At 41.4% G+C, this 13,947-nt stretch overlaps 1 protein-coding gene across 1 annotated transcript in view; it reads right to left on the bottom strand.

Moving 5' to 3' along the window:
- The window catches only part of MYO16 (myosin XVI), a 422,200-nt gene that overhangs the window by 71,456 nt on the left and 336,797 nt on the right, over window positions 1-13,947 (bottom strand). Inside the window, exons 29-30 of the mRNA XM_036250228.1 lie at window positions 10,267-10,513; window positions 7,848-8,119 (exon numbers count right to left, since the gene is read on the bottom strand). Of these exons, the coding sequence (XP_036106121.1) occupies window positions 7,848-8,119; window positions 10,267-10,513 (519 nt within the window). The remainder of the gene's footprint in view (window positions 1-7,847; window positions 8,120-10,266; window positions 10,514-13,947) is intronic.

Below are 13,947 nucleotides of genomic sequence, written 5' to 3'. Positions count from 1 at the left end.
CTGTAAAGGACCCTGGACTTCTTGTGTTTGAAACTAAACATTTCTCATGGACAGGCTGTCCTGATGGCAAATAATTCTGAAGTTAAGAAGTAACTTTCAACCAGAGATGAAATCTGGTGCATTTTCAGGAAAATGTGATCTAAAGATGAAGCCAAGATCATGACTATGAAACCCTTTATTAAGACCTCAGAAAGATTTAAGGTGATGCTTCATGGATCTGTTCAAAGGAGCAAAACCACAGGACTTCCAAGAATAATAAGCATATTGCAGCATAGGAAATCTTGAAGAGAGCATACAGTAGAGAAGATAATTATCACAAAGAGATTTGTAGATGTGGCTTTTGAATAATGCAGTAGATTATAAATTCACAGGAAACTCACAAAGCTTTTAAAGGAATTGGATCATCTTGCGCTGAAAGGAGAAGACTCAATAGAGAATGAGGAGGCTCTGGTGCCTCAACACCTTATAAGCAGAAACCAGGCTTAGAAAACTACCAGCCCCAAACATCTCCCCTCTTGTGGATTAGGAATTATAATTCATAGATGAGCCAAGAGTCCAAAGCAGGGACCTAAGAACCATGGAAAATCATTTCTAGGCCAAAATACTAATCAGGGCACAGGCAACATATGCCCAGGAGTTACTCAGCACTGCTCATACAAGTGCCTGCTGTGTGCCTCCTGACTTTCCCCTTTTGAAACAGGAACACCTGGCACCTGTCCCTGCAGTGCATATTAGCTGTGTGGAGAATAGGTAACCTATCTTCAGATACATAGGGACAATCCTGGAGGAGCTGTCCACCTAAAGAGCCTTGCCCAAGCAACCAGGATAGCTGGATCTGATTTTGGTGATGAGATCTGGGCGCTGCCCCTGAGCTTGATGTGATGATGATGGAATGAGGCTTTAGGGCAACTGGAGGGAGTAAAAAGTGTATCTTTTATATGGAAGGGATGTGAATTGTTTTGTCCTGAAGGTGGACTAAGGCAATTTGTATTTTCCCCAAATTGGCCGCAATACTGTTTCCAGTTCTATGAAGAGCCGGAATCTATTTCTCCTTCCTAAACCTGCATGTGCCTATGGGACTGCCTGATGTATAACCTGTGATGAAGGTGAAGTTGCATGACTTCCAAGAATAATAAGCCAGCTCACAGAAGGTGAGGGGTTCTCCTTCCTGGAGCGTGTGACTTTGACACATAGATTCTCCAGGGAAGAAGTCCAGCTACCCTGACGTTTCCATGTTGCACAACCACGTGGAGAGACTACCCAGAGACAAGAGTGCCCTACTAGTCCCAACCCTCAGATATCTGTGGTACCAGACGTGTGAGTTACCAGCTTTCAGATGATTCCAGCCACCATGTGTAGCTTTATGAAGGACCTCAAATAAGAGCCACCCAGATGATCCCAGTTAGCAACCAGAACCTGAGAGATAGTACTAAAATGATTGTGCTTTATTTAAATCACCAAGTTTTGGATGTGTAGTTAAGCAACAATAGATAACTGTTGTGATACTCCCTCAAAATTTGCTTCAGATGCAGAGAAAAGCTTTTTTTTTTTTTTGTTGAAACTATTATAAATAAAGGTAGTACATTTTGTTAGGAGGCAGTAGAGAGCCTGGCCTCTAGAATATGACCACCTTGGATGAGTGACATGGGACAGGTTACGCCACTGCACCCTGATGAGTGTTCTGCTCTATAGAGAGGTCACAAAAATCCCACTCAACTGAGTAGTTCTAGAGATTGAAGATACTTAGCATAATGCCTGTCACATAACAAACACTAAGTAAATGTCAGCTATTATCACCATTATCTTATTACTACACAACCAGAAATTAATCATGAATGATAGAATAGGGTTTCTTTGAGTGTATCTGGGGTTCAGCACTCTCAGGTCACCTGAGGTGCTTTATTGAGAATGTAGATAGCACAGTTCTATCATATTCCATAACTACCAAATTATAATCTCTGGGGGTGGGAACTGGAAAGCTTCGTTCTTCACAAACTAAAATGAGAACACCACAGTTACAGGACTACAGAATGCTTTGTGCTTGCGTCTGTCCATGTGTGTCCACATCAAGTGCTTACCAATAGTTCACTTGCAAATATGAATTTAAGGGCCACTGAAAATGGATTTACATTAAGAGTTTTCTTAACAATATGTTTTAGCCCTAAGATGTGTGAATAAAACTCTTGCGAATGCATGACAATATCAATGAGAATGGGGTCAGGTAGACATTTCCTGGTCACAGGTCATCTTTAAGGCAAGTCTTGCTGTCCTAACAGTAACTTAAGCATTAAACCTTACTTCTCAAATTGTCTCACCCTTTTGTAAACTTGACTCTTCTCTGCAACGATCTAGGGACGTGTGTCATTTTAAGTTAGGAGATAAAACTGTTCTTGTACAAAATGCTTTTCCTTTTCCTTTGTTGCTAAGGCATACCAAGTGACTTTAAAACATCGTCTGCTCTAGGACACAGGTTATTGGCCCCATTCTCACTGAGAACAAGATACCTACACCATTAATCTATAAGAAAAGAGGAATGAGAAGCTTGTTCAATCAGAAAGTATTTGTATCTCTGTGTGTATGTATCCACTGTATTCCAATTCTTTCAGTGTGATTTTGCCTAGTTTCAGAGCAAACTCCGTGCCCAGCACAGGACACAAAGGATGCCTAAATCAGTGCTGGCTAGCTGGCTGGTGGCCCACTGCATACATGAGGGAATGTAGTGTAGATGTAGTATCAACTTACAACCAGCTACAAACTAGACAAAAAGGGCTTCTACTGAGCTAATATATTACAACGTTGTTACATCACCTCTGTGTGTGTGTGGCAGGGGGAGCCCATTACCTTCGCTGTCATCCCATCTTTACCCATTGGACAGCACTGCACAGGTGTAATGCCATTTAAATGTCCTTTCAGACTCTTCATCAATTAATTCCTAGCTAGGCTTGGCCCCTTTTGCTCTGTTCCATACCACTGTGTTCTCTTTGCTATTACTCTCTCTGTTTATCTCATAATTTGTTTGTCCATTCATCTCCTCCACTGGGCTCTTCAGAAAAGAGCCAAACTCATGAACTACACTTAGTTAATATGTGCTGAATGTGCAAATGCGTCATAAATTGCAAAACATGCACACACGTTCTCCCATTATGTCCAGTGATACATTCTCAGGACAGTGTTCACCGAAGACCTAATTTCTGTCAAATTTCAGGCAATAGAAAAGAAGTATTATAGAGGGACTTCTGCTAAAAAAAAGAGGTTGACAAACCAAGTCTGACAAATCTCAAGGGGGCATTTTGAACCTTGCCAAACTGTGTTCATTTTGATTTACTGATAGGGAGATAATTCTGTTTTAATGAAAGCAGCACAAAGAAGCATATTTCCATAACACTCATTTTCTCGTTCAATAAGTATTTACTGAGTGCCTACCAGTGGCAAATGCTGTCTAGAATAAAGATATAAATAAGACAGTAAAAAAGAGAAGACACAGAACGCTATTTCCAAACTAAGCCTCACCGCTGAACCATTCTTGTATCTGTACAAGATATACGATTTTGTTTAGAATGGAGTTATGTGGCAATAAAAAAAAAGGATGCCTCAAGGTGTTATTTATAAAGAATGGACCGCAGGAATCTGAAGGGAGAGTGTCTCCGAAGGTAACATCACAGAGATGGAAATGGTGGAGGCTACAGTGGCCCGAGACAAGCCCACCTTTCGCCATCTCACCACCCAGTTATCACCGTGTTTAGAGAATCAGCTCCGCTCTGGCCAGTTTGGCTCAGCGGTTAGAGCGTCGGCCTGCAGTCTGGAGAGACCCCGGTTCGGTTCCCGCTAAGGGCAGTTAGTTCTCGGTTGGAGTTTGTCCCTGGCCCTGGTTGGGTCGTGTGGGTGGCAACCACTCAATGTGTCCCTTTCACGTCAATGTTTCTCCCTCTGTCCCTCCCACTCTATCTGAACAAAATATGGAAAAATGTCCTTGGGTGAGGACTAAAAAAAAAATAAAAAATAGCGAATCAGCTCCTCTCCAGAAGGGCACGGGGACGGGGAGCCCCTTAGCAAGGAGAAAGTAAAGTCAGGCCCCTAGTCTCCCTTTCCTAGTCACCTTTGCAAAGAGCAACTCCAGACTTTTAAAAAATTGTGCTTTCAAATAATTGGCTCCAGCTTGTTAATAGTTTGCAAACAAGCATTAAAATTTACTGGCCCATAAAAGTGTTTCAAGATTCTCAGGTACAAAGGTAGTGGGAAAAAAATGAGCCCTCTCTCCTGCCTCTCTTTACGACCACATGTTTATTGCATAAAAACCTATAGGAAAGGCATGTGTTAATAAGAACAGGAATGGCCACAAAGATTAAGACTTTAAAGTGACCTAATTATTGGTTTCTCTAAGATTCTTGCCCTCACTCTCCAATCAGATCTCCTTTCACTCTATAAACTTCTGAATTGATTAGCAGTTTTATTTGTAAAAGAAAAGAACTTGAACTTACGTTTAATAGGCCAACAGGAATGGTTCAGATAATAAATTGACCTCAATTGTGGTCCTTGCTTCTATGAAACCAGGGTTCACAGAACAGTTCAGGTAGTGATCAAATTTTCCTGTTAACTTTTGCAGAAGAAGGATACTTTTGTGATATCTTACTGGGTGCAAAAATCTCAGTACAGCGGGTCTTCGGATCGCGTCATTTTGTGCAGTGTGGTTTCGTAGCTGATGAGATGCCACGGGAACTGAACTCTTATTCATATCAATCAACCTATCGTAAAATTGGTTTCATAATACCTCATTTTGCTCAGTGTCACAGAACCTACGGATGCATTAAGTGAGGACTTACTGTATTGCCCTGCAGCTCTGAGAATCACAGTGCCATCTGACAGAATGTTCTGTGATGATGGGAAACTCCGTACCTGTGGTGTTGAGTACTTAGAATATGACTAATGACTGCATTTTTAATTTTATTTCATTGTAATTACTTTAAACTTAAATAGCCACATATTACTAGTGGCTACTGTACTGGACACCTTCAGCTCCTGTCCCAAGGGCAAAAACAGAACCTGAGCCACGCTGATCGCGGGCTCGTCACAGTGTCGCTGCCTTTGGGATTACGGATTAGAAGTCCAGAGCACGGATGGCCTGAGTGACCCAACCCTCTTATGGCCCCCGACTCCTAATGCTACAAAACTAACTAGCACGTCAGCTTGATCCCACCATGCAGGTTACTTTTCTTATTCTTAAATATATATTTAGAGCACATTCCAAAGTGCAGGGATTCACCTGCAGCCGTAGGAGATACGGTGGTGATGGTAAAGTCATCAGGATGAGGAATCATGAATTATAAGAAAGAATAAGTGATGTAAATAGGGAAAAAGAAACTTATTCATGAACTGGCCTTTTTACATGCCTCCAAAATGTGAGCTCTCCAGGGTGTGACCTGTGGGGGAGACACCTACAAGCACCTTACTGATATGTTAGTTGAACTTAGTTCCCCATTAAATTTCTCATAGAAATCTTGCAGGTGTAATGAATCACATCATGTGTTTTATACAGCAAGTCTCGAGAGCCTCGTGATTCCCCACAGCAGCAGGGAGTTTCAGAAATCTATAACTGTGGTCTTTTTTTTTTTTTTTTTTAATCCTCACCTGAGGACATTCTTCCATTTTTTGTTCAGGTAGAGTGGGAGGGAGAGAGAGGAACAGAGAGAGAGAGAAACATCGATGTGAAAGGAACACATCGAGTGTCTACCACCCGCACAACCGACCAGGGCCGGGGACAAACTGCAACCGAGGTATGTGCCCTTAGCGGGAACCGAACCCGGGTCTCTCAGGACCGCAGGCCGACGCTCTAACCGCTGAACCAAACCGGCCATGGCAACTGTGGTCTTTCTTGCATTTTCTTCATTCCTCTTTTATTCTGTCATTTTATTTTATCTATATTTTTATCTCATGATTTTTGAATAACTTTTTCTTAACTGACATTGTTTTGCTGCACCTATGAGAGATCTCAGCTTTATCCTCAATGTGTTGTTGGTCTCCTTTCACAACGGTGTGACTCTTTGGCACTGGGTTATTTCAAAATCTCAACTTCAGGGCAACTGGTCTCTTCATATGGACACAAAGGGAAAACAGTTTTAGACTATATGCTATTCTGATGTCTACTTATTCAAAGGTATAGAGCTTGTTTTCAGTGTTCAAGTTTGAGTGGGGTTCTATCTTACATACACTGTAATTTTCTATCTTTTTTTTTTTTTTCCAATTCCTGATGCTATTTTGAGTCTTTACTTCACATTTATCCCCCCATCTCATTAGTCTTGGACTGTTAAATGCTGTTCTTCCTCTTCCAATATGCCAAAGAAAACTTTCTTCATATTTCAAGCATACCTTTTTGAAATCTGGACCATTCATCTAGTATACAGGTCTAAAATAATAATGGTGGACATGTGATGTAGTGCTTTCTCAGGGAGTGTCTTTGTGATTTCTTTCTAGGATAAGCCTCTTCTACTTTGTATACGTTGAGAGAATGCCTTGTTTCCATGGAGGCCCTGCGTTTACATCCATATCTGCTCTGATTGTCTACACTAGATGATTTCCCTAATGTCATTTTTCACCTTCTGTTGTCCTTATTACCATGACACTAAAGATACACACTTGGACTCTTCTCCCCAAAGTTATAAATTTTGCTTACATCTCCATCTAAGTATTATTGTAACATGACTCATACATTATGAGAGCAACATTTCTTAAACTAAAAATTCTCCTAAAAATTGATTCTTTCTTAAAGCAACCAACAAAAGGCATCTTTGAAGATAACTAAGCTGTACTCATTGTTCCGGGCTCCTGGCCCAAGGACTTCCCACCGTCTCCCTGGAGTCAACCTTCTCTTCCCAAAGATGAGCTATGGCTTCTCTGTGCTTTTTTGGTTCATTTATTTACTGAAGGAATTGTGTTCCACCTTATGTTCAGATACTATTTTTCTAGTCACATCTGCACAAACATTTTATTTAGAATTTCAACTACCCCACCCTGCTCTAACACCTCTTACCATATGTATTTTTCTCCATAGCAACACCTTCTAAGATACTTAATATATCTGTTTATTATGTTTACCACTTGTCTCCCCCTACTAGAAGGTAAACTCCATGAGGGAAGGCAGTTTTGTTTGTGTCATTGATATGTATCTCCCTGGCCTAGAATAGTTCCTGTCAGTAGGTGATAAGTAAAATCTGTGAAATTAACAAATGTTCTGTAATGAAAGAACTTTCTCTAATTTCCCCAATTCTAAAAATGAACAACTAAACAATAATAGTCGCATGCACTCATCTATAAGATATCTGATGGAGAATAAAGTGTGACTTTCCCATTTTGCATAAACAATTCTACAACACCAACGGAGAAACTTTTCTTATCTAGTCCCCAAAGTTTCACTACCTGAATCCTGCCATATTGTGACTCTCATCTGTGTGAATTGTTTCATTGACTGCATAATAAAGCAAGCTTAATTTTTCATTAGATTGTGATAATAGGAAAGCCTGATAAATTGTTTAGGGTTTTAATTAGTAAAAATGTACATGGACTGGCAACCAACTTTCTGAATTGCTCTGGTTTGAGGCTCCGCTCCTCAGTCAATGTGGAAGTGGGAACAGGAGTTAAGGAAATGATATATAAGTAGCTTTTTCCTAAGAGGCTTAGAGATTTGAATACATATTATTTATATTTAATGATTAAAGAGCTGCTGGCAAGCGAACAATTGGATTTATTCCTATTAAAAATATATTAGGGAGCAACGCTGCCATGGGGCACTCAAACACCGGAAGTCAGCGCATCAATAACCCAACAAGCCGGTTTCCTCCTTCCCTGTGGCTAACCTTCAGTCGATGATTCCTTGGCTGCGGCCCACAGGCAGGCGCTCACAGCCTCGTACGAGGCGCTCAGCCGCGTGGTGGGGTCCCTCTTTGGTTTGGGCGGAGGCTGTTTCCGTGGTGATGGGAGGCCACTGCTGTCATCCAGGCTGAACACCGAGTGCAGAGAAGGAGATCTGGTGGACGGGCCAGCCAGCACCTGCACCAGGCTGTCCACAGCCATGGGGACTGGGACGGAGCTGCAGTGGAAATGCCTGGTTCCAACCCTGTCTTCAGTTCTTGAGGGAAACAAAACACAAACAGCACCCCACCAGAGAGGCCCGGATGCATTATTCAGAGGTTAACAATGCACCTGCTCGACCAGACCTAATCAAGGCTTTTTGTAAACAGCCTTCCCCACCGAGGCTGAAGGACGCATGTGAAGCGCTCTGGTAACTGACACAGCCAGAGAACCGCCCCAACCTCCCGGCCTCTGCTTTATGATAAATGAGAACCTTGGAGATGCAGCATTATTACTTAAAAATAAACCTCACGCAGATGCAACACTTCTTAAGGAGTGCTACATTTTCTATCAGGCATTCGCTGAATGAATTTTTTACACCCTGATTATGAAAACAAATCAAAAAACCAGAATTTCAATCTGAATGATAATTTCTGGAGAATCCATCTTAATAGAGAGTTACTGATGCATCAAATGCTAGGAGTTCATCACCACTTCACCTTGCAAAACAGCACATACTTAAAACTATCAAAGATTTACATTGTTTTCTCCCAAAGTCATTGAATAAACTTCATCGGCAATTATTTAATTATGTGCAGAATTATTATTTCTCTTCTCTTATTTCCTCTGGTTGTCCAATGCCAAGTAAACTGCTGGTATTCAACAAATAAATAGACAAATACTTCTTCACTTAATTTTATAGCAGGCAAATGAACACATAATCAAATTGAGAAATTGGGGTGGCTGTTTAGCTCCAGCAGAGAAAATAACAAACATTATTCTGGAAGCCACATAAAATTATTAGTTATCCGGTTTAAAAAAAAATTCCTTCTGGCTTCACATGTCAATGTAATCATGCACGACCGAGATGCCAATGCACTCATTTCGAAGGAGTCGGAGCATTTGTTTTTATAATGATATCTGTGTGTGGCGCAGCACCAGCAGGCCGGTCGACCGCACGGCAGAGCCAGACGCCCTGTCGAAAATGAACTAACGGAAGATGAAAGCAGGGCACTCGGTGGGTAATTTGTTTTCCCTGTAATGTTTAATTACAGCTTTCCATACAAAGGGATTTTTTCCCCCAGTATTTAATCACTGAGATATTTGAAGCTAATTAGTGAGAGACGCATCACCATTTCCACTTTAATAAAAAATCACTTGACATAGGCAGTCCAGGCAAAGGGGAATCATTTTTTCAGTGAAAAACCACCAAATATTACCAAGTTCCTATGAAAAAACAAGCATCGTCTTGACAGTGAATTAGGATCCAGGGACCCATGTCCCTGTCCTCCCGGGGAGGGGGATTATGAATCACAGGTGTTTCATCATTCACCGGGAGGCAAGTATGACACAATGGAGGAGGATCAGGTTGTGCCTATTTCAAGGTCAGCCTCCAAAGGGAACTTTTAAAATAAGAGGCTTCCGCCCTGGCCGGTTTGGCTCAGCGGTTAGAGCGTCGGCCTGCGGTCCTGAGAGACCCGGGTTCGGTTCCCGCTAAGGGCGCGTACCTCGGTTGCAGTTTGTCTCCGGCCCTGGTCGGTTGTGCGGGTGGCAGCCACTCAATGTGTCTCTTTCACGTCGATGTTTCTCTCTCTCTCTCTCTGTTCCTCTCTCTCCCTCCCGCTCTACCTGAACAAAAAATGGAAAAATGTCCTCGGGTGAGGATAAAAATAATAATAATAATAATAAGAGGCTTCCCCCAAAGGGTTCCTTATTGACAAAGAAAATGTGACAATTTACTAAGGAAAATATCTATATAATCATGTATTGGTTTCACTACTTTTATGTTTTCACAGTGGCTTCTCCATTTGTTCTGGTCAGATTTCCAGAAGTTTCTATGAGTCAGCCTTATATACATGACCCTGTATAAAGACGTTGAGAGCCCAGCTAAGACAGAAATGTTAGGTGTCTTAAAACGTTGTGCTTGAGATGGTAAGTGATGCGAGCATTGTAAGTAAAGCAATAATTATTTCATAAGACTAAACTAATAAAAACTAACACAGCATTTATTTCATGAAAAGAAGGCAGAGGAAAAGCATCCTCTTCGATTGTGCTGAGGTTTCAGATAAACCACGCGGGCACTCACGCCCGTTCCCGGGATCACTGTCCTATTTGATTGAACTTTGCATTCAGGGCTATTGAAACTTTCTTGACTCCACCGAATCAGTTGCTTAGATAATTAAAGTTGCCCACTATCGCCTTTACCTTTTGGTTCCTTCCTCTTGTTTGTTCCTGGTCTCCAACTTCTCTTTGTGGTAAGTAGCATTCATTTCATTCCGGAGCCGGTCATTCTCACGAGCAATGTCTGAAGCATTTTGAATGACCAGGGCATCATAGGTCTTCAGCCCCATGTCCTCTGTAATCTGCAGGAAGCTGTTGATGGATGTGGCCTCTTGCAGTCTGATGCTTCTTTTCTGCATCAAATGCTGGCGTGCCAGAAATCCTCTTATCACTTCCACATAAAAGAACGTAATCGAGGGTCAGTGAGGGAAGCAAAAGCGGAAAAACCCAGATGCACACAAACAAAAGTCACAATACATTTATGTCTGAGCTGCTACAAAATAAGATGTTTAACTCAGATTACAATTTACCAAAACATTCTAATCTTGCGTTAAAAAAATACCTAAAACACTAGAGACATAAATCCTTAAACTGAATGAGATCGTGCAAGTAATATTATAATAAGGTTCCCATACCTGTTTTGGTTTGAGAAGCTGCACACTGATGGACTGGACTAAAGTAAGTGAAAAAGAATTTGGTCTAAACCCCAGATAATTGGGGGGGGGTCTCCAACTGGACCATTTTGGGATGCACTGATTACCTTCCATTATGTCAGATTATAACAGAAATGCTGAGGCTCCTGGAATTAGTCTTTGAAAACATCATGTACATATTGTTAATAGGACTGTGATTTAACGGCTAGAAAAACTAACACTGCATTTACACCTCTAAGAGGAGACTGTGTAGAAATATAGGGCATCCTTCCTGCTCTCTGGGGAAGCAGGGCTACAAAAATGTGTAAGAATTGAGGGGGAAATGCTAGTGAACACATTTTGAAATTGCTAATTTCAGCACACATGTAAGACTTGAAAATAAAAATAATGAGCATGATTTAAAGACACTTCCATGTTTTAGGAACACTGTTCCATCACTTAGTGCCCTTACTCAACAATACTTAATATGCCATTATCTCCATTTTGTAGACAAAGAAATTTTAGTGAGGCCTTACTACAGTATGTAAGCCTCATTGTAAATAACATCTTCATGGTCTCATTCAGGTTAAGGATTTTTGCCTTTAGTGTTATCTGAATTCAGATATACCATTTTAATGGGAGATTAGAATGTTTTAGTCAATTCTTATTCTGGCTTCAATGTATCTTCCTCAAAGTAAACACAGGCAATGAATAGAAGGGCCAGGGTTCAAGTCTCTGATTATCAGGCCAAGCTCCTTCCCTGAGCCTCCAGCCATACATACATCACATGATCTCTGACTCTGCAGAGAGCAGATCACGACAGGGAAGTCATGGGTAGCATGTTTGTGGTCAGTGTAAGGAAGGACTTTCTAACATCGGGCTCAGGATATCAATGGGCCCAGCTGTGTCCTGAGAAAGGGACTCTGCTTCCCGTCCCCGGGCAGGTTCACGAGAGCAACATGGCCCTCCCTGCTCCGAGGTGCTGTGGACAGATGCAGGGGCAGGAATTACCACTTGGATCTTTTGACTCTGGGATGCCATCCCTTCCACTTCTAAATTTCTAGGATTAGAAGAAATTGTTAGAATTATAAGGAAATCTATACTTTCCTGGGAAATCAATGCGTGTAGCAAAGACACTTTGTTCTTGTCTGTGGGGGAGGGGGGAATAAAAGGCTGTGGAACACCAAGTGCTTTAAAATAGTCATGGCTACACAAGAACACATGTGTGGGTTATCTATGATACTCATCTGATGCCTTTTCTTGATTACAAGGTGGAAAGCTGAACACAACTTTCCACAATTACGGCTTCAGAGGCAAGGGATATGCAGACATCTAAACTGCTTAAGGCTTTTCTTCTGATGGCAACACTAAATGTTCAGTTGCTCTGGAATGCAGTGGTATTGAATTAACTGCAAAACAGTCATGCTGAACTAATCTAAAGGAAAAACTTAAACAGTAAAAGGTACAACCACACTTCTAGCAAGAGAAAATGAGAAATAAAATGCAGACACGTTAACCATGTGATAGGCACATGGAGAGAGCAGCAGAATTCAAACTGGCCGGTTCCCTTGCTAATTCTCTTAAGGAAAAAACAAACGAAAACCCCGAGACACTGACTTTTGGAAGAGTCAAGATGTTTAATCTCCTGGAATAAAGGGAATATTCAAGTGGAAAGATATGCCAGACTTCCTGTGACCTCCAAATACCGCAGAGATACTCGCTGGCTCCACACTGACCCTGAATCAATCACCCTGCATCCAGAGGGCCCCGTCTTCTCACATTTCGTACTAGTACCTTTTCTAATTCTTTAAAAATGTTATACCAGTTGCTAAAAATTGGGGTCTTGAATAAGGGACAACTAATAAAACTAAATTTGCTACAAATATACATTGATACTTATTCTCTTTCTGACAACTTTAAAAGACTTCTCTTATAAGATTTTAAGTTTCATCCAGGATAAAATGAACATTTATAGTCAGAAATTCCTGTTAGGGATAATTTGAGATAGAGATGATTACATTTAAGATTAAGAGTAACAGTTTTCTTCCCCCCAACATTTATAAAGAAAAAAAATGAAAACTCTTAAAAACTGGAAATGACACCAGGTTATATAAATTTTGAGTAAATTTCATAGCAGCAAAAAGTACTGAAGGAACTATTCCAAGAGATATAAAAATAAAAATCAATAATTAATGCTTCACATTTAAGAGCCTATAATTTAAAAAATGCTTTTATAGCCTTTCTTTCATTTGTGCAATATGAAATTGTGATTCTCATCCTGATGTCATTTTTTTTGACCATTCTCAATTTTTATCTTTAGAAGTAAAGATATAACTGGAATTCTGTTCATTTCTTCCATTTCTGGTTAGTGGGGCATAGCAACTTAATCTTTGTAACAGAATAAAAGAGACATTTCTAGTGAGCACCTCTGATGGAAGATAGGGTACACATTCTTCTAATTATATGTAAGGACAATTTCCAGGAGAATTTGATACTCCAGCCTATGTACATAATACTAAATGCATGATATTAAATGGGTTCCCAGTTGACTCCATAGTTTAGTGATCGTAACACTGGTCTTGTAAATGGGATTCTTCTCATTCCAATTTCAGCTGAATGCAGATTCTAATTCCGGAGGTCTGGGATGGGGCCTGAGACTCTGCCTTTCCAACCCTCCCTGGGGGGTGCTGAGGCTGCAGGTGCTCAGATCACGTGGTAGTTTGTCGGGGCTGGCCATGCGAACAGGAACAGCAAACGTGTGGTCCAAAACAGATCTATGACCCCAGCCTCTCTCTATGCTGATGAAGGACAAAATGAAGGAGACCAGATTATCATCACCCAGAGAAGCAAGAGTTGCCAAGACTAGAGGGTGGGTCCTTACCCTAACCTGAGGCTTCCCCCACTGCCCTCGACCTCCAGGCTGGTAAAAGTGGCTTCAGGGGACCACCCAGAGAACTTGCTATGCAACTCTGGAATTCGGAGGCCATGGTGGACGGTGAGTCCTGAGAAGACCGATGCTGCGTCAGTGGTTGCTGCCAGGCACTGGGTGCAGGCGGCCATGCTGGCAGAAGCTGCATCTGTCAGGGTCCCAGAGTGTGGTTCTCCAGCCAACAGACATGGTTTGGAAAATAGATGTCTGCTTGGAGTCATTTAAAGAGACTTCTTAGAGAGCACTGAGGCCTGGGCAGGGAGT

Source organism: Molossus molossus, unplaced genomic scaffold (assembly GCF_014108415.1).
Source record: "Molossus molossus isolate mMolMol1 unplaced genomic scaffold, mMolMol1.p scaffold_m16_p_9, whole genome shotgun sequence".
Lineage (NCBI taxonomy): Eukaryota > Metazoa > Chordata > Mammalia > Chiroptera > Molossidae > Molossus > Molossus molossus.
Note: the sequence above shows the minus strand (reverse complement) of the source record. Positions and strands in the feature narration are given on the sequence as shown.